Source organism: Biomphalaria glabrata, chromosome 10 (genome assembly GCF_947242115.1).
Source record: "Biomphalaria glabrata chromosome 10, xgBioGlab47.1, whole genome shotgun sequence".
NCBI lineage: Eukaryota > Metazoa > Mollusca > Gastropoda > Planorbidae > Biomphalaria > Biomphalaria glabrata.
In genome coordinates, this window is record NC_074720.1 from 34,737,723 (window position 1) to 34,761,228 (window position 23,506).

General features: G+C 37.9%; 1 protein-coding gene across 1 annotated transcript; it reads left to right on the plus strand.

Annotated features, from left to right (window-relative positions):
* The first annotated feature begins 1,534 nt into the window (after positions 1 to 1,534).
* On the plus strand, positions 1,535 to 23,506 carry LOC106066976 (uncharacterized). The gene is made up of 13 exons (XM_056045248.1): positions 1,535 to 1,644; positions 4,031 to 4,168; positions 6,154 to 6,358; positions 11,894 to 11,982; positions 13,470 to 13,588; positions 13,727 to 13,874; positions 14,508 to 14,623; positions 16,829 to 16,964; positions 17,323 to 17,571; positions 19,134 to 19,266; positions 20,635 to 20,777; positions 22,980 to 23,105; positions 23,428 to 23,506. Exons 1-13 carry the CDS (start codon positions 1,599 to 1,601, stop codon positions 23,490 to 23,492), a joined length of 1,713 nt encoding a protein of 570 aa, XP_055901223.1. The 5' UTR covers positions 1,535 to 1,598; the 3' UTR covers positions 23,493 to 23,506.

Genomic DNA, 23,506 nt, shown 5'->3' on the forward strand with positions numbered 1-23,506 from the left:
AGGGCCTACACGTGTCTATAGGTTGTCTGCCAATATGCAATCCGTGGGTAGATTTGACCACCTCACAGGTCAGACTTCACGATTTTGCCAACCATGGTAAACTAGTTACACAGACTAAAAACTCCGAATAAATAGGCGTTAAAATAAATAAAAAACAATCATGGAATCCGAATATATTGATGAAATTATTAAGAAAATCAAACAAAGCCTTCTACAGATCAAATAAGAACATAAACCTAAATGCTATTTAGTCTTGGTTAGTCAAATATTAGAATATGCATCCTCTGTTTGGGACCCCCCTTAACTCTAGAAAACGTTAAGAAACTAGAACAGACACAAAATAGAGCAGTTAGTTTCATAACAAATGAATATTCACATTTTATTAGAGTAAAATAATTAATCCTAGAGACCCTTCAGGAGAGAAGACTCAAAAGTAAAGTAGCAAAAGTACATAAGACACTGAAACATTAACTTCAAATACAAAAACTCAGAAAAACACAAAGACAGATTCCTCATCCCATATGCTAGGATAAACTTGTACAAGTGCTCCTTCTTCCCTAGTGCTGTTAGAGCATGGAATGGATTGCCCGTCTCAGCCAGAAAACAAACGACTTGACAGAGTTTAAGTCATTAATAAACGTACATGATTAGATTGACCTAGGAACACGCATAGGATGTAATAATTTTCTTGTATGGAGTAAAGTCCGTATTTTAAAAGATAAGATTTAAAAGCAGTTTTTATAAAGCTTATATCAACTCACATTTTTTCGGATTAAGCTGACAATTGGCACAATTATTTCTCTTACCCGATAACACAAGAATCAATGAAAAAAACAACAACAATTAGTTAATGTACTTTTGGTAAATAATTATTTTGTTTATTATCTTGAACAAGGAAAAGAAATTGTACTTGACAGATGGGGTGGTATAAGTTGAATTAGTCCCCTTGAGGAATCTTGTGCCCTGAGTAAACTCTGTTTAAAATAATTTATTTAAAAAACGATTTTGTAATCATTCAACAAGATACCCCCTTCTTCCCCGAAAACAATTGGTAAAAATATTTCTATCGCACAGATGTATACGTCTAGGTGGAGTACAGATGACCGGTCCAAACTAATGTATACAATTACACTTACTATAAAATTTGTTTATTTTTAAAGTAATTTTGTATGTTTCTCATGTTCTCTTGATGTATTCTATGTACACGTAAAGACAATGGCATTGTTCATGGAACCGTTTAAAGGGTATGTAGTAAAAGTCTCTTTACATTATGTAGTCCTAGAATAACAACCCGGTTAATCAGGGTCACACTTCCGACAAGTTAAGTCTGCGACTTCATTAGTTAAGTTTAGATCCGCTGGAGATCTAGTGGGTGAATAAACATCCCCCCACCTCCAAAAAAGATTCATATTTCTAGCCAATGGAACCTTTTCACTTGTTACTATAACATTATTATTTTTTTTTAGTCTAGTCACGTGACTTGTGATCGAATAATGACTATATAAAGGAAGAAACGAAGCACCAATGTTAGGCAGAAGCCGATGTTTAGGTCACACCTTATCATTTGATTTAGACTTCAACATTTGACCGTTTGAAACATGATGTTTGTCGCACTCATATTTGCAATATGTTTCCATTTGATGGGTATGCAAGTATTTTATTTTATATTAATATAAGTAATAATTATAATAATAATAATAATAATTTGATTTATGAAGCACTGTCAACCAGGTGGACTTGTCACAATGGTAAAGATTGGTCTGACATTTAGAATGAAGTTTTGAAGTTCTTATTGCATGTAGTAAAGCATGGTGTTTGACTGATCTTATGTCTTTGTTAAAATGCCAGAGACAAGTAATAATAAAAAAAAAAGCACAAAAACATTAAAAAAAAAGATAAAGAAAAAAAGAATACTTTTAAAAACCAAAGCGTACTATAGGGAATGAACACTAATTACTACCATTTTTCTGAAAATTACAGAGTTTAGCTCCCTTTCTGCTATATAAAACAAAGTTAATTAATTAGTACTAAATGATTAACTAAAATTGATTAATTTTTGGATTGATTCGTGTATTGTTATCGATTATGAATAATTATGCAAAGTTTCAACTTGATGCAAGAATTGAAAATGGGCGAAAAAAGTGTCGAAACCATAGACATCAATAAATATAGACTGGCCAATTAAAGAGTTGTATGAAACGAACATTTGTGACTTGCAATTTTGTGTACTGTATTATAAAGCATTTATGAGCAGTATAAAAGTGCTTTTTTAACTTTGATACACACCTATATATATTGTAAATAAGGAGGCAGTGTAGCTTTGTTTAATCTCCAAGAATGAAGATCATGCAACTTTTCATAATTCGGAAATCCGAATACAATAGATATACATGTTTTCAAGTTACATGAAGTTACTTCCTTTTTCCAGTCTATATTTATTTATGTCTATGGTCGAAACGTAATAAAGGGACTAATTGTTTAATCTTTTTTATTAATTCTTGTCTTGTCAGGTTCAATAAATAATTGTGCAAACTTGATCCGAGAATGGGAAATGGGACAAAAAAATGTTCCAACTTTTTACCAGACAGACAGAGATAAGCCTTGTTAAAAAATATTCAGGACGTAACTGATACACTTTCAATACACTACAAACATCTTTAATCTTCGGGCTGTATACAATGATTTAGATATCGATGGCATCCTTCAGTCGCCTAGTGACTATGGATCATCTCATAGAAATGAGATAAATGCTCTGGCTATGGTCGGAACGATGTCGCCCACACAGCTGTTCCCCCCCTGTCCACGCAGCTAATGTTTCCAAAGAAACGAAAAGTGCCGATACAGCGGCTCCAGAACTTTTGAGAGGGGGAAGAAGATTTGTTTACTGAACCCCCCAGTGACCCAAAAAATTACTCTGATGACCCACCTTTTCGACAGTCGGTGATCTCTGGAAGACCTGCATGCCAAGCGTTTTCTTGTATTCTTGCATTCTCCATACGTCTACATCTCACTGTCCATCCTATTAAAAATACAGTTCATATCAAGCAAAATAAAGTAAGATCACAGGACACTACTGATGCCCCAGTGAAATTCGTAAGTACGTCTTTATACGCTGAAGTTATTATAAGATTATCTTCTCGTTATCCTCCTGTAGTTGGCCTTTTACGGTCAGCAGACGACGTCAGAAGAACGATTGTTTGGCTCAATACATTGTGAGAGAACTAGCTTTCGGACACAAAAATAATAGTCTGAATAATTGCATATATAAAGATTTTATATTAAAACATAGACTCTGGAATTAACAGATCAAGATCGTTAAAAAGAATAAAAAAATTTTTTAGCAGTCCCTTTGTCGGTGTCCAATACGAATTAATACTAATAAAATGACAGATCTTTAGCAATCTAGTCCTTTGACTGGTCACAGGATACCCGAGTACGCCATTCTGCCTCAACGTGGTACTCGGGTGGAAACAATCGCTAGAGGAAGGGATTTGGTTAAATGATTAGCAAAACAAGACAACACGGGAACGTCCACGTTTCTGTCGATAATCCATGCATCGTTCCTTAAGGGGCCGTTACACTAATGACGAGTCTTGCACGGTTAGCTTTGTAAAACATAGGGAAATGGCGGGGGTTCCCGGTGTGCTCGGCCTTCGGCCACGTATTCTAGTCCCTGAGACATATTGGAAATAGCCATGTTTTATATAGACATCGACTTGGACCTCTTCCAGACAGGCTTACACGTCCAGATTTCCAAGAGCCTTCGGCTCAACTCTTTTGACTATCACAGAGTCACATGATTCGTTTTATAAAATATAACTAATAGTATTATTTTACATTCCGTTTAAATACGACAAATCTTGATATAAAACTAGATCTATTAGGTCTTCTTTGGTTCCAATTAAAATAGTTCACATTCAACTCCAAATCTGGTGAATTTGTATTTTTGTTACTAATTAAATATGTATAGATCCATAGTTTTGGTTTCACCTGAAAGAATCACTCAACATTAAATTGATTGTTGTACCAGGTTTATCAGGTGTAGACGGAGCGACGTGTCTTACAAAATCTACCTGTGTTCGGACAGACTTCACTCTGCCTCTGTGTATCGACGACACATGTGTATGCCTGAGCTCGAATTATGTTCCCATTCGATCTGGATGCGGTCGTAAGTAGAATGATACAACCAATTTAATAAAGTTATGAACTTGTTTTCAATACAAAAAAAAGCTGTTTAAACAAAATACAAGTAATCTCGTTGCTCAATGTTGGATATTAAACACAAAGTGTTGGGTGTAGTATCTTGAGTGTTTGTTGTTCAATGAAATAAACTCGTTGCTCAATGTTAGATATTAAACGCAGAGTGTTGGGTGTAGTATCTTGAATGTTTGTTGTTCAATGAAATAATTTCGTGGTGAATACTATTCTAACTTTAAGCTATCTCAATAAACATAACACTGGACATAAGAATAATGAGTTGGTAAGTCGTTCTATGAATTCATCACATTTAATTCATCAAAGAAAAGGAAATATGTCCTCTGTCGTCGCTATCATTAGGGAAAAAAAAAAGAAAAATCCTGTAAAATGAAAAAAAATAAATAAATTATCAAATGGGAAGAAATTTCACATTTACAGCCTTTACAGCCATATAACTAAATACAGTACAATAAGAATTTATTAGCATTTGTCGATATCCAACCATAGAAATATTTGTACTAAATCAATTTAATGCTTTAAAAAAATTGATCCATGTCTAGTTAGGTACAATGTACAATGAATCATTGTTTTAAGTTTTAACTTGATTCGAGAAAGAGAAGTGGGAGAAATAAAGTGTACAAACATTATACCAGACAGACAGACAGACAGACAGACAGAGTGAAATGACATAAGCTGAGTTAAAATGTAGGACAATATTAATGAGTCTAATAGACATCCATTTTCGGATCAAGTTGAAACTTAACACAAATATTTATTGTACTTTCCAAAACATGAACCAATTAAGAATTTATTTTTAACAAATTAAAAAAAAATTATCCCAATGCGGAAGCATCGAGTTGTAGTTTGTGCATCACAGTTATGTAGAAGTTGTAATTTTACCTCAGACAAATCAGACTCTCATGTTTTTGATATTATCATGTCATATTTATTTTGAGGAGAAAGACATTCTTTCATGACCTACCATAGAATTGTTCAGGAATGTGCTTAACCATTAGTGACTATTTGTTTTTGTTTTAAAAATATACAGCAAAAGCTAAAATCTGTCAAATCATAAGGAATTTGAAGAATACAAAATTCTTTGATACCCCCCTTTTCCCCACATTACTCTGTGGCATTTTACGTCTCCAGAGAACACTTTCTACCTTTGCAACTTCTTGTGTGACTAAAGAGGCCAACCCTTGATACACAGATGCGGTCGCAGGTTGGGCAAATGTAATCACCAGGCGCCGTATCTATCTATCTATCTATCTATCTATCTATCTATCTATCTATCTATCTATCTATCTATCTATCTATCTATCTATCTATCTATCATCTCTCTCTCTCTCTCTTTTGCACTATAACTTTAAAAACAGAAACTCAATTTAAATATTAAGCAAGTCATGAGTTCAAAAGTCTAAATTGTTAAAAGATTGTCAATACTTGAACTCCTAATTCTGTCATAATGCCATTCTGTCAATTCAACGAGCATTACTTTTGTTTAGAGGCGCGGTGGCTGAGCGGTAATGTGCTTGGCTTCTGAACCGGGGGTTCCAGGTTCGAATCCTGGTGAAGACTGATATTGTTAATTTCGGGGTCCCTGTGCGCTTCTGTGTCCACCCAGCTCTAATGGTTACCTGACAATAGTTGGGGACAAGTGAAGGCTGTTGGTCGTTGTGATGGCCACACGACACCCTCGTTAACCGTAGGCCACAGAAACAGATGAACTTTATATCATCAGCCCTATAGACCACAAGGTCTGAAAGGGAAACTTTTTTTTTACTTTACATATGTTTTACATGCTTTCAAGAGACTCTTTCTTAAAACTGTTAAACCTTATGTAGGAGCCATTTCAATTCTTTTTCTCTCCATATATATATATATATATATATATATATATATATATATATATATATATATATATATATATATATATATATCTGATTGTTCAAACAGTGCAGATGATAAAGAAGCCAGTGATCAGTGCTTTACGCTATGCCAATCAAGTTCTATCAGGTCGAAGTTTTTCGCTGACCTGTCATCTTGATGAATATTTATATGAATATTACACGTACGAATGGTACCTGGGAAAGACCAAACTAGATACCTCTACTTTTAGACACACAGCTGTAGCAGATGCAAAGACTGTAGGCTCATTTACGTAAGTTATCCAACACTAATACATCGTTATTTAGATCATTGGAACAGTCGAGACCAGAATAAACATTCAACTTTCCTGACTTAGGCTACTATACTAACCGTATTGTTTTATGCTAATAATGATTTTTTTCTTGACATGACATCTTTTAATTCTGGCTTAAAACAATTGGATACGTTAAATTAGATGAAAATGTGATTAAGACAATGTAAAGTTCCCCTTTCAGACTTAGCGATCTTTGGGCAGATTATTATTATTATTATAGGTTTTATTTAGCGCTACTTTCATGCTTATAGCATGCTCAGAGCGCTTTGGTCCAATCTCATTTGTGGACCGGTGGGGGGGGGAGAGGGGGTATCTAGGAGTTGTTTTTCCGTGCTTCCTTTAGGCGCTCAGTAAACGCTACTCTGCCCGAGTCGTGTGTCGAACCTCGAGCCTTCTTCTAGGTAGCCAAGACAAGCCAAGTTCAAGCGCACTTAGCCTCTCGACCACCTCTTCTGTTTGTATAGCCAACGGTTATCATGTTTATGGAATGCGTTGATAAAATCTTTGTAAGCAGTAATGATCTGTTCTAATCAATTTTTACAAAGCTTAAATCAACTCACTCTGTCTGTCTGGTGAAAAGTTTGTACACGTCATTTCTCCCGAATCCAATCTCGGATCAAGCTGAAATTTGGCACAATTATTTACTTTACATGACAACACAAAGAGTCAATAAAAAACGTTAACCAATCAGTTAATTAATTATTTTGTTTGGTATCTCACACAAGGAAAAGAATTTCTACTTGCTAGAAGTGAATTAGTCTTCTTTATAAATCGTCGTCTGAGTCTTAGTGAACATAGGCTGAGACTATATAGCTCCTACTTCGTGGGCGAAGATGAGCACATTTCTCATTTCTTATGGACTCGAAGATGACTGTAAAGTCCAATCCTCGCTTTAAAAAGCCGGCTGCATACTTGGCGTGGGTGGGTTTGGTCAGTTGCAGATAAGACTGCTTCTTCTGATCAAGACTATAGAAACAATGGATAACTATAAATATATATATATATATATATATATATATATATATATATATATATATATATATATATATATATATATATATATATATGGCTCCTTTTGTCTCGAAAGGCAATGGATGCGCCCAAATGAGTCACTGGTTTTGGCTTAATCTTGAGACGGGGCAGAATCTGGTGTGGCTAATCAAGCCAATTCTAGAACGGCAGACTTTGCCACAATTCGTACATGTGTATGCCTCTGATTTAGGGCTAGCAGACAGGGCAGCTTTCTTTTTATCCCTCTTGATTAAAGCCGCTTCAATTCTTTTGTTCTCAGCAAGGGTTGTCCCAGCACGCACAGTCTGTCTCCATGCACTCCGGTCTTTGGCTATGTTTTCCCACATACTTTCGCTGATGCCTGAGGCTCTCATGTCTCGTTTACAGACATCTCTATATGTTAGTCTTGGGCGGCCCTTGGGTCTGACTCCTTCCACAAGCTCAGCATATAAGATATCTTTCGGGATTCTGCCATCTGGCATGCGGGTGACATGTCCGAGCCAGCGTAATCTTCTTTGTGTCAGGAGAGCATACATGCTGTTCATATTGGCCAATCTTAAAACTTCCTGATTGGAGACATGGTCCCTCCAAGAGATGCCCATTATGCGTCTCAGGCAGCGCAAGTGGAAACTATTCAATCTGTGCTCTTGGTACATGTATGTTGACCAGCTCTCACTGCCATAAAGGAGAGTGCTCACAACACAGGCGTTGTAGACTAGGATTTTGGTCGCTGTGGTCAATTTACCATTTTCCCAGACGCGCTTGGAGAGTTTTACCAATGCTGTGGTAGCTTTTCCTATCCTTTTTGTCAGCTCGATGTCTAAGTCTAGGTTACTGACAATTGTTGAACCCAAGTAGGTAAATTCCTGCACCACTGAAAGGGTGTGGTTCCCAATTTGTATTATAGGTATTTCTGCGACGTCTTGTGCCAGGATTTCGGTCTTGGAGAGACTTATAGTAAGGCTAAACTCTTGACAAGCAGCTGCTAAGGCGTTCACTAGCTTCTGTAGACCTCCTTGTGAGTGAGATACGAGTGCCGCGTCATCGGCAAACAGCAGCTCCCTTATCAAGATACGACGCCTTTTCGTTTTGGCTTTAAGACGTGCCAGGTTAAAGAGCCTTCCATCGGATCTGCTATGGATGTATATTCCGTCTTCCAGGGATTTAAAAGCACTGGATAGTACGACTGAGAAGAAGATGCCAAATAGTGTGGGGGCCAGTACACATCCTTGTTTGACACCGCTCTTAATGGAGAATGACCTGGAGGAAGAACTTTCAAACTGAACGGTGCCCTGCATATTTTCGTGAAAAGCTGACACTAGTTTTCTTAACTTATTTGGGCAGCCGATTCTCTCTAGTACAGCAAACAGACCGCTTCTGCTAACAAGGTCAAAGGCCTTGGTCAAATCAATAAATGCTATGAAGAGGGGCTGCTTTTGTTCTCTGCTCTTCTCCTGTAGCTGCCGAAGAGAGAAAATCATATCTGTTGTAGATCTACCTGCCCTAAAGCCACACTGCGACTCTGGATAAACACGATCTGCCAGGATCTGTAATCGCTTTAGTAATACTCTAGCAAAAGCATTTCCGACTATGCTAAGCAGTGAGATGCCTCTGTAATTGTTACAATCAGAGCGGTCGCCTTTATTTTTATAAATTGTAACAATGTTGGAGTCTTTCAATTCCTGGGGGACCATTCCTTGTTCCCAGCACAAGCTTAGCAGTTCATGGAGTGGTTTGATTAGGGCATGTTTTCCAGCCTGAATTACTTCAGCAGGAATGTCATCTCCGCCGGGTGTTTTCCCATGTGCAAGCATGTCAATGGCAATGCTCAGCTCCTTTACTGAGGGCGTTTCGTCTAATTCCGTCAAAACTGGAAGTGATGGAAAGTTGGAAACAGCGTTTGGTGAGATGGCGTTTTCAATCTGGTAGAGTTCTGCATAGTGTTCAACCCATCGTTCCATTTGCAGCGCACGATCGCTGATGATTGAGCCATCTTTTGACTTGAGCGGAGCACACTTGCTGGTGTGAGGTCCAAAGGCTTTTCTCATGCCCTCATATAGTCCTCTTATGTTACCACAGTTGGCACAAGATTGAATATCTTCGCATAGCTCCTGCCAGTATTTGTTAGCACATTGTCTCGCTACTCTTTGGGCATTGTTATGTGCAGCTCTGAGCCTTTTTAAGTTGCTTGGGGTGGGATCCTTCTTGTAGATTAGCATGGCTGCTCTCTTGTTCGTAGTGGCAGTTTCCATTTCTGGTAGACTAGCTTCAAACCAGTCTTCGCTTTTCTTGGTTTTGTTTCCAAAGACCAGTGATGATGTTTGGTAGATTGTATCACGCATAAACGTCCAGCTTTTTTCTACCTCAGTCACAGAGAAGTTTTTAAAAGTTTCCTCTAATTTGTTCTCAAATTCGGTGCAAAGATCAGGATTTTTTGTGCTAGTAGTATTCAGGCGTGATTTTCTTTTTCCCTGTGATGTGTGGATCTTAGTTGGCAGCAGTCTTGTCCGGCAGGACACTAAAGTATGATCAGTATCACAATCCGCGCTTTGGTAGCTACGTGTCAGCAGTATATTTCCAATGTCCTTTTTTCGTGTCAGTATCATATCCAGCTGGTGCCAGTGCCCAGACCTAGGGTGCCTCCATGAGACACAGTGCTGTGGTTTTGTTCTGAAGTATGTGTTGGTAATGCAGAGCTTATGGTATGTGCAGAATTCAAGCAGTCTTTGTCCGTTCTCATTCATCTTTCCGATTCCAAAAAGCCCAAGACAGTCTGGCCAGGTAGTGTGATCTGATCCTACTCTGGCATTGAAGTCACCTAGAAGGATCATATGTTCTTTTTGAGGAATGTTTGCAATGGCTTCTTTGAGGTCTTCATAGAACTTGTCTTTGTCCTCCTGAAGCGAGCTTAGTGTGGGGGCATAGGCACTAATTAGAGTGACTTTTCCAGACGCTGTCATCATACTTATGCTTAGTAGCCGTTCCGAGCCACCAACTGGAGGGGCTATCATGGGAAGAAGACTGTTCTTGACAGCAAAGCCCACACCATGTATTCGAGTCTCATCCTGTGCTTTCCCTTTCCAAAAGAAAGTGTAGTCAGTCTCGCGGAGCATGCCGTTTTCGGCCAGTCGGGTTTCTTGCAGGGCTGCAATGTCGATATGTAGCCTTTTTAGCTCGTTGTTTATAACTGCCGTCTTCCTAGCATCGTCGATCTGCCTTAGATCATCAGTGAGACCAGGACACATTGTCCTGACATTCCAAGTGGCCAGTCGCATGACAGGGATTTTCTTTTTCAGTTTAATTTTTCTTCTTTTGTTGCTTGGTGCAAGTTTCCAGCCTACTTGTCGTTTTAAACTAAGCTCTAAGCACCCATTAGAGCAGGCAGGCTGTGGCGGATCAGCACCTAACTGACTGGGGGCTGCCCAGGTTGAGGCGGGCGGTAGCTGATCAGTGAGGCGCGAAGACCTCTCCCACCGTCAGAGACAACCCGTGGCGTCCATACATTACGCCAATCAAGTTGGACTTATAACCCGTAACTGTTGTCTCCCGTGTTGTTTTAGCCGCTTTGCAGCAGCACCAGAGTTTCCTCTCCGGGGCGCATTCCTGGGCCTTGGATAAAGGGGTCATGGGTGGCCCATGCGTCATGATCCCTCTCTCGACCTTGCTGATGTGATCCAAAGGAACGCATCGCATTACATTTGGCACCAATTCAGTTGCAGAAGCTGCCGGAGGGAATTTCGCAGCTGATACTCCCAACGACTAAGGGGCTTCACTCCTGATTTCTCCTCGAGGTTGTCTCCTGAAGCCTCAGTACCGCAAGGCAGCGGGGGTTTGAAGTCAGAGTACCCCTCTCCTAGATGAACTGCCTTACTAGGCTGACGAGCTCCATCTGCCCGAAGCTCCCGGTTTTCTGGCGCCAGGTATCCGCCTTCACCCCTTCACCTGTTAGTAAGAGCAGTTTCGCCGGGCTTAATATCTAAGCCACACGAGCAGGCCAGGTGCTGGACTTAGTTGTCAGAGGCTATTTGAGACGCATGCCATTAGGAGTATTTTATAGACAATGGGAGCTTAACCCCATTGACACCCCTGGCCATGACAACCTTTGAAACCACAACTTGGAAACTGCATACTTGGCGTGGGTGGGTTTGGTCAGTTGCAGATAAGACTGCTTCTTCTGATCAAGACTATAGAAACAATGGATAACTATAAATATATATAACTATATCTTCCATGTGCTCTCCACTAGCAGAGTGGTTACCGTGTTGGATTGAGAAGGCTTGAGCCATGTGTTGGAATTTAAGTCGTTTCACCACTTTTTTTTTTACATTAGTATATATGCATTTTTATTGTTAGTCTAGATGTATTACAAATTTAATTACATGACTAATCCAAACTAATTGATACTAGTACGATTAATATAAGCTGTGTTGTTTTTTTAAAGTATTTTTTTTTGTTTTTCTTGTTTTTTTTTTTTTACTTTAGTTGCAAAGTAGTGACATCGGAAAGCGATCTGACCTCACCTTTAAGTGACCCATATGAAGTGGTCTTGTTGGGTGGAGTCAGTGGCAAGGGTAAGTTGCTCATGAAACTTTTCGTATGTCTGCCAAAATTAGTTTAAACGCCAGTTGCAGAAGCAGTGAACTGCATTATGGGAAGAGACGAAGTCCAAGCCTATCGTTTATACCTGCTGTGTCCCCCATGTCCTTAACAACCACTGTAAATAGACATTAACATCTTTTCTTAGTCCCTTCGTTAAGTGGCTTGCCATGGATTTAAAATAATATCTACAATCTACTTGCGGAGGGGTTAAGCGCTCGGTTTCCGAACCTGGGGTCCTGGGTTCCAATCTCGGTGAAGACTGGGATTTTGAATTTCGGTATTATTAGGGCGCCCCTGAGTCCAGCCAACTCTAATGGGCACCTGACTTAAGTTGAGGAAAGTAAAGGCGATTGGTCGTTGTGCTGGCCACGTGACACCCTGCTATTTAACCGTTGGCTAAAGAAACTGATGACCTTAACATCAACTGCCCCATAGATCGCAAGGTCTGAAAGGGAAACTTTCTTTTTTTATTACTAGATCTATATAAGGAATGTCAAAACCTGTATTTATGCATCTTAGAAGTTGTCTTTTACTATTTCTTTCCTATGTGGCCAACTATTTTATTGATTAAAATCGAAGGGATGACACATGAAACGTTTAGAAAATGCAACCATTAATTCATTATTTAACGAGTAATCAGAAGTCAGAAATGTGTTTCCTTCTGTACGTTCATTGCGGACTCTTTACCAAGAAAGAAATTATCATTTGTAAAAACTGATCCGCTAAAAATCATCGCTAGAAATTTCTACGTGGAATTCGTTAACGAAATAGGTTTAACTCTTTCTCTCCTAACTACCAGCGTTGATTCCACCGGAATGTGGTAAATAATTACGGAGAGAAAGAGTTAACAAGATCTCATTTGCTCTGGGTTAGTGTATTATCAATCGATTTCTGTTGAGTTTCTATGTGTCTCACGTGCTGCGGGCTTGAAACTAACAATAGGTAACCATAGAACCTTTTATTTTTATAAGCACTTTGTTGACTCAGTGGCTAGTACAATGCTAAACAAAAATTTTTAGGAGCGGTCCCAAAAAATGTACAGGAAACATTTTTTGTGGGCAATAAATAAAAATAAATACAACAAAGCTAAAACTATTAAATCTAAGGCTTTCAAAATTAAGACAATACAATGCATGAATTAAAGCTGCGAGCAGTTTTTTCATAATGTTGTAGCCGAGTTCCAAGAGCTAGGTTGAAGAACAGAAATAGCTTAGGGAAAATAAAAGCGTTTAGTCGTTTTGCTGGCCACATGACACCCTTGTTGACTTTCAGCCATAGAAACACTTACATATGACCTTGACACCAACTGCCCTATTGATCGTAAGGTTCGAAAGGGTTACTTTACTTTATATCACGCACTACAGGTACTTTGGATATAATGAAATAGTCTACACTTACAATACTGTAACGCATACACATAAGTGAACATGTATTTTAATATTCCATTAAAATATCTCAGACACATCCAACGAAGCGCCAACGTTATCAGTACCTACAAGTTCAGCATTTGATGGTTCTATTGTGAAACTTCAGTGCAACAACATACCGATGGGATACTCGGACGTTATAACTTATACGGTTTGATATAGAGCGATAAATAAGTTAGAACTCTTATAAACTTTTAGTGTTCTTTCCGCTATGTAATTAGTGTTATCTTAAAACGTAATCTTAAAATAAAGTAGTCTTTACATAGTGCCTTTAATAAAAAAAAATTAGATCAACGGGAAAGCCACGACAGACTCTTCGGTGGAGATCACCAGTGCTACCGCAGGTAAAGGTGTCTCCTGTACCTTGACAAGCCCATCTGCAGGCGTAACATATTCTACACCAAAAAGTGCTGTTGGCTATTTGCCGACATTGACCAGTAAGTCTCTAAATTTTACATTGCACAAACTTAGTTTTAATTCAATATAAATTAATGAAAACAAACTGAGCAACCTATTATCAATAATGAAATTTCTGACTTATATTAATTAATTTTTTTTTTACCGAAGGATCAAGAAAAAAATATTTATCTAAAGGGGTAAATTTCCGTACTTAAAACTATATCTATCAATAATGTACCGGTTATATCTCTTGTTAGTTTAAATAAAGAATAATTACAGACCAGTAATTTATTGACTTAATATTTTAAAAAATTGATTCAAGTTTTGTTAGGCGCAAAAAAACAAACAACGGATCGGAGAATGCTTGAGGGAAAAATAGCGTGAGCAATTATTTAAGGGGACTAAACTCAACAAGTTTAGCCATATCTGTGAATACTGAAGTATTACTTTCCCATATTGTTATTAAACAAAAAAAATGAGTTACCAATAATTAATTGTCTAATTAATTATTTTTTATTGATTCATACCAATGAATAATTGTGCAAAGTTTCAACTTTATCCAATAATGGGTGCAGGAGAAAAAAACAAAGGTACACACTTTTTTACCAGACAGACAGACAGACAGACAGAATGAGTTGATATAAGCTTTGAAAAAAAATTTGTTTTATCAGCAAGCATTTCCTCTGCTGTTGTCATCGAATATAGTAGAAATCCAAATAGACTTGTTTGCCAGCTGACACCCAGCGCTGATTATCTTCCGTCATCTGAAGTCACTTACACTTGGAACGTAAGTCTTTCATTATTTCTTATATCAATTTTGATTCGAAAAGAAATGCGGAAGAAAATATAGGCCTACCCAGCTAATGCAGAGTACAGCGATCACTAGATTAAGTCTTTTAAACTAGAAAGTTTGTGAGTTTTACTTTAGGCCCATTAGCTACAATAAAGATAATTCTGTTGATCCAAACAGATAAAAAATTCAATTTGATTACAATGTTCCCACAGCAGCATAATATGATGTACTTATGTAAGCAGTTGACAAATACATGGACTGCTTTTTTTTTTCTTCCAAACTTATAGAAAATGATTGACTAAACAAAACTGGACAAATTAAGCAATAGCAGCCTTGGACAACATTTTGTATACTGAGCTGACTTCACGCCATGCACGTTTGACTGATCTGACTTCAGTTTGAAAAGTTACCACTCTTCATATTCCAAAGTTAATAAAATAAAGCACTATAGAGGGTGACTTTAGCGATTCGTTCGTCCTCCATACCTGGGCACGACAAAACTAAAGTAGGGCGGGGCTGTCTGAGGAGGGTGGGTTGGGTATAGGAGGGAGACCTGAGCAAGCAAGTACTTCAGACTCAGAAATTACTTGTATCTCTGCAAGTACCTCAGAAAGTACGTGTATCTTAGCAGATACTCCAAAAAATTCTTGTATCTTGGAAGGTACTTCAGCAAGTATTTGTATCTTAGCAGTTACAACAGAAGGTATTCGTATGATAGCAGGTACAACAGAAAGTACTTATATCTTAGCAGGTACAATATAAAGTATTTGTATCGTAACAGGTACCTCAGAAAGTACTCTTATCTTAGCAGGTTTCTAAGAAAGTACTTGTATCTTAGCAGGTACCTTAGAAAGTACTTGTATCTTAGCAGTTACCTGAGAAAGTAATTGTATCCTAGCAGGTTTCTCAGAAAGTACTTGTATCTTAGCAGGTTTCTCAGAAAGTACTTGTATCTTGGCAGGTTTCTCAGAAAGTACTTGTATCTTAGCAGTTACCTCAGAAAGTAATTGTATCTTAGCAGGTTTCTCGGAAAGTATTTGTAGCATGGCAGGTTTCTCGGAAAGTACTTGTATCTTAGCAGTTACCTCAGAAAGTACTTGTATCTTAGCAGTTACCTCAGAAAGTACTTGTATCTAATCATGTTTCTCAGAAAGTACTTGTATCTTAGCAGTTACATCAGATAGTAATTCTATCTTAGCAGTTTTCTCAGAAAGTACTTGTATCTAAGCATGTTTCTCAGAAAGTACTTGTATCTAAGCATGTTTCTCAGAAAGTACTTGTATCTAAGCATGTTTCTCAGAAAGTACTTGCATCTTAGCAGGTTTCTCAGAAAATACTTGTATCTTAGCAGTTACCTCAGAAAGTACTTTATCTTAGCAGGTTTCTCAGAAAGTACTTGTATCTTAGCAGTTACCTCATAAAGTACTTGTATCTTAGCATGTTTCTCAGAAAGTACTTGTATCTGGGCAGTCACAACAGAAGACAATTTCTTTCCAACACTTTTTGTACTGACACAATGTGCAATGTTAAACTGACGCGAGTAACGATTTGAGAGACTCAAGGGGCTGTTCAGAGTCTTCCTTGCACATCTTGCGCAATGACAATGTCATTACAAAAGCAACGTGTGTTTTCTTTTCAGTGAAACCATTGTCGCTCTGAGAAAAGTTTCCTAATAGTGGATACACAAATAACTGAATATAAATTTTATACAAATATAAATAAATAAATAAACAGCGATGTCCTTGCGAACGCCGGTATGGACAGTATAGAGGGACTTCTTTTGGAACGACAGTTACGCCGGGTAGGGCACGTATACCGTATGGGAGACGAACGTATGCCAAAGGCAGTCTTCTTTGGTGAGCTAAAAGGTGGTTGACGTAACAGAAGCGCCCCACGGAAACGCTTCAAAGACCAGCTTAGGCGTCAACTTTCCTCGGCTGACATAGAAGAGAGCACCTGGTTGCATGCGGCCTCAGAACGAGACAGCATAAGAAAATCTGCTGCCGAGGACAAACGCAGTCTTCCTGCGGACAATGGTTATGCTTGCCCTGGATGTGGCAAAATATGTAGGTCACAGCTGCGATTGCGCAGCCACGTCAAATAATGCGTTTCTCACTAATCTTCGGACTCGAAGACTAGCCTTATTATTAAATATAATATATAGAATTGTAAATTAAAAGAAAAAAAAATTCATTTCAGTCGGATGGTCAAGAAATATCCAGTGGAACAAGTGCAACATTAAGCCCGGCTGGCTATGGAGTTAATGATATTACATGTACAGCTCAGCTAAGTGGCCAAACAGCGGTCTCTTCACGTAGATTTAGATATACCTCCTGTAAGTAATAGCCTCATCATGGCTATGGTTTCGTCTTTCTCTTAGTAAAAAAATTCTAAACACACATAAAAAACCTTTTTAGACATGTCTTTTTTTTTCATTTCTCTCTCTCTCTCTCTCTCTCTCTCTCTTGATTTAAGCTTTGTAAAAAGAAATCTTCCATTTCATTAAGGTTGCTTATACCGCAATGTATCATGTGACAGAAATGCCCTCTTGTCTTCACTATCGGATAGTTCCTTGAGAATATATCATCTAGTCATCTCAGCAGCCATTTAAATGTAATGTTTTAGTTAGACAAATAATCTCAGCTCAGTAAACAGAATACACGTACAAAAACAGATTTTTTTTTTACTTGTAGATGACGTAGTACCAGCAGCCAGTAAAACTAAACCATTACAAGGTGATCGGGTCATAATTACTTGTGGAGAATCCCTCCAGGAGACAGTGCAGTATATTTGGAAGAAAAATTCCTTATTTCTACAGCGACAGTTTGACCGGAAGCTGCAATTGGACAACGTCGATACCACAGACAGCGCCACCTATTCGTGTGGTACAAAAAACAATGAATTGTTGCCGAACTTTAAGGAGGTCAAAGTTGAAGTACAAAGTAAGTTTTTTTTTATTATGGCATGATCGAGGGGGGGGGGGGAGCGCAGTGGTTAAGGGGTTAAGCGGTTGGCTTCCTAACCTTGGGTTCTGGGTTGGAATCTCGGTGAATACTGCAATTTTAAATTTCAGGATTTTTAGGACGCCCCTGAGTCCACCCAACTCTAGTTGGAGAAAGTAAAGTCGATTGGTCGTTGTGTTGGCCACATAACACCCTGCTCGTTAACCGTTGGCCGTAAAAACAAGATGACCTTAACATCATCTGCCCCATTGATCGCAAGGTCTGAAAGGGAAACTTTCCTTTTTCTTTTTATAGCATGGTCGTAAAAATAGTTGAATGCATGGGCTCCTTCGGTCGCAAAGTGTCTATGGATTAACTTATAGAATGAGATGAACTCCTGGCTATTAGCTAAAGCAGAAACGATGTCGCGCACCCAGAAGTTTCCCGATCTCCATGCAAGGATCAACAGCGTCTCAAGATCTGCCAGAGTGTGGCACTGTGTGCTGCAAGCTGCCTAAGCGTCACCGGCTCCTGATGTTTTCCTCAGAATTGACTCCCGAAACCTTTCCAATGTTAGGGTAAAGCTGCAATGCAGCAGAGGTTGAACGTTTTTTGTGTGTCTTCTTGGTGGGTAGCCAGCTAAGGCTAACGAGCCTATCCCGGCCGAAGCTTACTGGTTTAGGCGCCAGTTACTCGCCTTCGCACTTCTCCTGTGATAATAGTTCCACCGGACCCACCCGTGAAAGCCAGGCATTGGACTGAATGCTAGAGGCTATTTCAGCCGCATGCCTTAGGAAGCATTTTTTTAGGTAATGGAATGCTTGTTTCCATTGCCACGTCCGGAAGTTACAACGTTTTAGAACCGTTTGTCTATAATAGGATCTCTATGCTTTAGGTTCTTGTGTAGTCTATGCCAAAGAAAAGTAGAACGCTGGTTTGTCAGCTGTACTCCCATACAGAGTGATACAGTCATATCTAATGTGTCATGGCAGAATCAGGGATCACATTTTACTGATAGGAAATAGTAACTATAAGCAATCAAGCTGTAGAAGTTTAAATAAATGTGAAGTTAAGGGCTGAAACAAGTGTTTAAGACAACTCTAGAGTCTAGAGAGTTAGTTCGCTTGGTACTGGGTTGCTTCTAGGCGGAGTTGCTGTTTCCGGTATCGCTGGTTCTTGCTCCGGTTGGCGAAGTCCTTTATTTTGGTTACATTTCATTTACTATTTTCTGTCATATGCTGCCTTTATAAATTAATAGTACATGTATGTCTCATTCGTTTCTAGACTTCTGACTAAATTATAACACATTCCGTGTAGCACACACATATACGTCAGATAGGAAGTCCGCGCTATTTTGTGTCTCTCAATTTTGTCGTCGCTGTTTTGTTGGTGCTATTTTGTCGTGTAACCGACAATAAATTAAAACCACTTTTGTTTGTTAAAGGATTTGAATTGAGGATCAATCTCATAAGGATGCACTCAAATATTTTCTATTATCATTCTCGAGTCTCTTTCATATTAAAATAAATTCAATGTGTGGTACATTTTATTTTTGCTTTCAGATACTATTCCTACACCAGCAATTAAGCTCATTGGGGAATCTGGTTGCGATTCAAGGGTAGGGGAATATGGCAACTATTGGCTTGTTTGCTTTACTGAGTCGGATACAGATGGAATGACTTACGAGTGGACAGTGTAAGTAACTTGTGGTCAGTGTAAGTAGTTTTCATAGTGCTAAGTGACTTAAAAAAATTCATTAGCTCAAGATTATTTTGCTAATCAAGTTAATAGAAATGAAAGCTGTGCACAGAGTGGTCAAGCTAAAAGAGGCCCAGAGTTTTACAAAACTTGTTGACACGTGCTACTTTGTTTCTCAACAAGTTCATGGTGCACCCCCTCAGCCCCTCCGGTGAACTTTGAAATGCTTTGTGTGTTGCTGTTAATAATTACTCAAATTTCACTTAGTAAATTCTATTGCTTTGATATTCTAATTGTGTTATGAATATATATATGGCTTCCTTTTCATTATTAAAACACTCAGATATTTTGAGTTTTGATTTGATTACTTTGTTTACCATAAATATGATAAGTAGTTTTTATTTGTTTTCATTTGTTTGTTACTCTTGATAACTGGCATTGTTGTATTTGGAAAAACAAGGTTTAAACTTGATTTCCATTTTTTGTAATGTTTCTTATTGTCTTTGTAAAATATCAGTTTATGAAGCTTTTTTCTATCTATTTATTACGGAATTATCTGCACATAGTCTAACTTTTCCCACTGAACTAATGCAATGGTTGGTCATTTATCTAAATTAGATGTCTCTAACTGATGTCCCTATCGACTTCTATACAGTTAAATATATTTGTTCACATACTTTTATATGTATTGTTTACACCCATAAGTTACGTGTAGACAAACGAACACCAACAGCTCAAATGACATACAAATCCAATGTTAATTATGTGGTCTTTTACTAATTGCTAAAGATAACAACTTTGCACCAAAGGTATCACCAAAACAATGAAAAATCGCGAAGCTGCACTGCCCAAACTGCACTGGACCGTCCTGGTCTCTTAGAGCTACTTCCTACATGTCTCCTGTCAAACAACTCACACCTCTTGGATCCCAGATGGAGCTAGCCTCGGCGACTTGGTTCCATCACATGTTTCACCAGAAAAACTAACACACGCCACATGCCACTGGCAAGTCAGTACAAGTCCCGACTGCCCCAAAACTCTACCTAGTCCCTAGCCCATGACTAAACTAACGCTACTCTATATTTTGTGTCTGCCCCAACCTACGGGCATCAGGTCGCCCTACAAAGATTACATTTCAGTGTGACACTATTCCTACACTTTGTACTCAGTCAAGTCTGTCGGTGAGAGCGAAAACAACTTTGAAACTAAACAATCTCTCTCTATCTCTCTCTCACACACACACACGCACACACACACATAAAACTGTGACAAGTTCGGTCAAACCGTGGCGGCTGCCTTTATAACACAAACCCCCATTCAATTTCTTGTTTGAACTTACAATTTGTAATTCTTTATATTATTCAGTAACGGCTCAATATCTACCCAGTCGACCAAATTTTTCCACCTTCCATCTGTAACTAGAAGTGACAACGGACAGTATGTGTGCACGGCCAGGTATAAACGTTTGACCAGTGAAGCCAGTAGTCCATTCAATGTCACAGTCACAAGTAGGTCTACATTGCTTATAACATCCACATTTTTAATGTTGTTATCTTTACATGGAGGTGAAAGGTTTTTTTTTTTAAACCTAGTGAAAGTTAAAGAACAAAATAAACTAGTGGAAGTGGATAATCATGTTATTTTTCTAAAAGGGACAAGATCGCGAAATATAATACGCATTCCAGCCGGAGTGATTCGTTTACAAGTGCTATTAAATGGTGAAATATTGTTTGTTGGTTTGAATAATTCTTTGCTGGTTTTGGTTCCAAATTATTGTAGATCTCCTTCAGTCGTAGAATGACTATAATTCACTTCATTGACCACTTTTTCATTTAACTGTAGAGCTCTGTTCTAGAGGAACATTTCCCTAACACATACTACGCAGGTAAAGCTGGCACCTGCTTTGGTAGTAGAACAGGTAGCCTTTTTTTTTTTTACAAAGCTTATATCAACTCACTCTGTCTGTCTGTCTGGTAAAAGGTGTGTAAGACTAAGACTAAGACTGCTTTATTGATCTTTATGGAAATTAATTGTGATTACAAGGACTCTTTTCTCATATACAAACAACACAACAGAAACATACACATAAATACAACAGACTCAACATAAAGAGTTCATTGAGCGACTACACACAGGCATCTTGGTCCTTTTCATGTTTCTTGATCAAAGGGTGGTGTTGATAAAGTCTGACCGAGTAAGGTACGAGCGAGATTTTGTACCGCTCTGTTCTTGTCTTGATTGACAGCAGTCGCCCTCTTCACGTACATGTTCTTTCTCTCACACCCATTCTCGGATCAAGATGAAACTTAGCACGATTATTCTTATCTTATATGATACAGACGTTACTTCAAAAAAGAAGATGATTACGTCCTACGCGTCATGCATTTAGTCATGCATACTAACCAATTGCTCATTGGCATAGACAAGACATGGATCATAAAAAAAAAGTAACCAATTAGTCATTTGATTAGGGATCAAAATAAATTATTTTGTTTGATATTAACAAGGGAATTAGCCCTTCAGTATTAACAGATATGGCTTTTTTTTTGGGTGGGTGGGGGGTGGGGGGGGGGTTTGGTACCATTGTAGACTACTCTATTTGGATTGGAGAACTTTACTTTACATGTTTTTTTAAATAATTGTTAATGCTGTATCTTCCTCACGCATTCTCCGATCCAGTTGATATTTCAAACAATTAATTATTGTAGCTAACAAAACATGAATCAATTAAAAAAAACAATTTCTCAATTAATTATTGGTAATTAGTTACATTATTTTGTTTGATATCAAATAAGGCAAACGGCTTGTACATTATTGATATAGTTTTATGTGCGGAGTTCTTCCCCTTTAGATAAGCTTTGATTTTTTTTTTAAAGGATTTTTTTATTTATTTTTCTTGTTCTTTCTGGTTCGCTCGTCTTACAGAGCTGAGCTCATCACTTTTTTTTACTATCTTGGTCTCTCCCTACATAGCGCGGTCTAATGCTATGTTTTCAAAGTAGTCAACAGTCTTCTGCTATGAGATCCTACCCACATATTGGGGGTGGAAACGATCATTTTTTCTTGTTATTACAAAGCATCTATAAATACTTCAGACTGTCTGTTTGTCTGTCTGTCTGGTATACATTTTGAATACGTTAGTTCTCTTACTTTTCATTGTTGGATTAATTTCAAACTTTGCACAATTATAATTCAGTGGTTGTAACAAAACATGAATGAATTAAAAACAAGGTTACAAAGACAGTTTGTGTGGAAACACTAAGTCAGAAGTATCCACCCTGGCAGGTAAAAAGTCAGGTTTCGATATTTTCAGAAAGAACATCAGAATGAAATTCTATCAAAGACAAATAACAGAGAAAAATGGAGAAAAATGGTTGACAAATCTTGTGTGGTGCCACAGCGGTCCAGCAGACCAAAGGATAGATGAAAGTGAATGTGAAGTTAGATGTAAATCTGGCCTAACTGATGTCTTATAATGAATATCTAATTGATCTAATTGTTTTGTAAATGGTCAATCTCTTACTCAAATCCTCAAGGAAAAAAAAACATTTCCATAAAAAAAAAATATTAAAAAATATAAAAAATTGTTCCCTTTGGTTGAATGTCCTATTGCGATAGTACAGCCAAAAATATCTAAAAGTCTTGTAAAGACAATAATTAACTTTTAAAAACTGACATTTATATAATTTTCTAATATCGTCCTTGTCCAGAACCTGGCAAGCTTTGTAATGAAGACAGCTCGTGTGTGCTCCCTTTTGATGGCTACACGGGTGTATGTGACAATGAAAGGTGTGAATGCTCAGAAGGCTACTCACAGAAGGGCGAAGTATGCTCAGGTAAGTGGGCTACTATGTCTATTTTGTTACACTAATTTTTTAAAGTAGTTTTCAAATACCTCTACTCTCCAAACTAATAAATTCCTAACAGACAACTTTGTTTTATTTGAAAAAAAAATATTTTTTAACTGCACCTACATTTTTATTCATCATAATTTAAAATTCATTCATCTAATACAACGAAATTATAGAAAACAAAATTGAATTGATATATTTTTTTAATGCTTAGAGCTAATAAAGTGAGTTATGAAATTGATTGCTAAGATATTAAAGCTATCTTTCTTTTTGTATAATTTGACATTTAAAATTCCATTCCTTAAAGGTGTGATGTCATACATGGGCTCTACTGTCATCGTAGTTCTGGCACTTCTGTACAGACTTGTGTAGACCAAATAGAGAAA

Bases quoted from the DNA above. Each gene is read 5' to 3' on its own strand.
- LOC106066976 (XM_056045248.1), top strand. From the start codon at position 1,599: ATGATGTTTGTCGCACTCATATTTGCAATATGTTTCCATTTGATGG. The intron at 13,875-14,507 runs GTAAGTCTCTAA...TTGTTTTATCAG, and splicing joins CTATTTGCCGACATTGACCA to CAAGCATTTCCTCTGCTGTT. The intron at 14,624-16,828 runs GTAAGTCTTTCA...AATTCATTTCAG, and splicing joins AAGTCACTTACACTTGGAAC to TCGGATGGTCAAGAAATATC.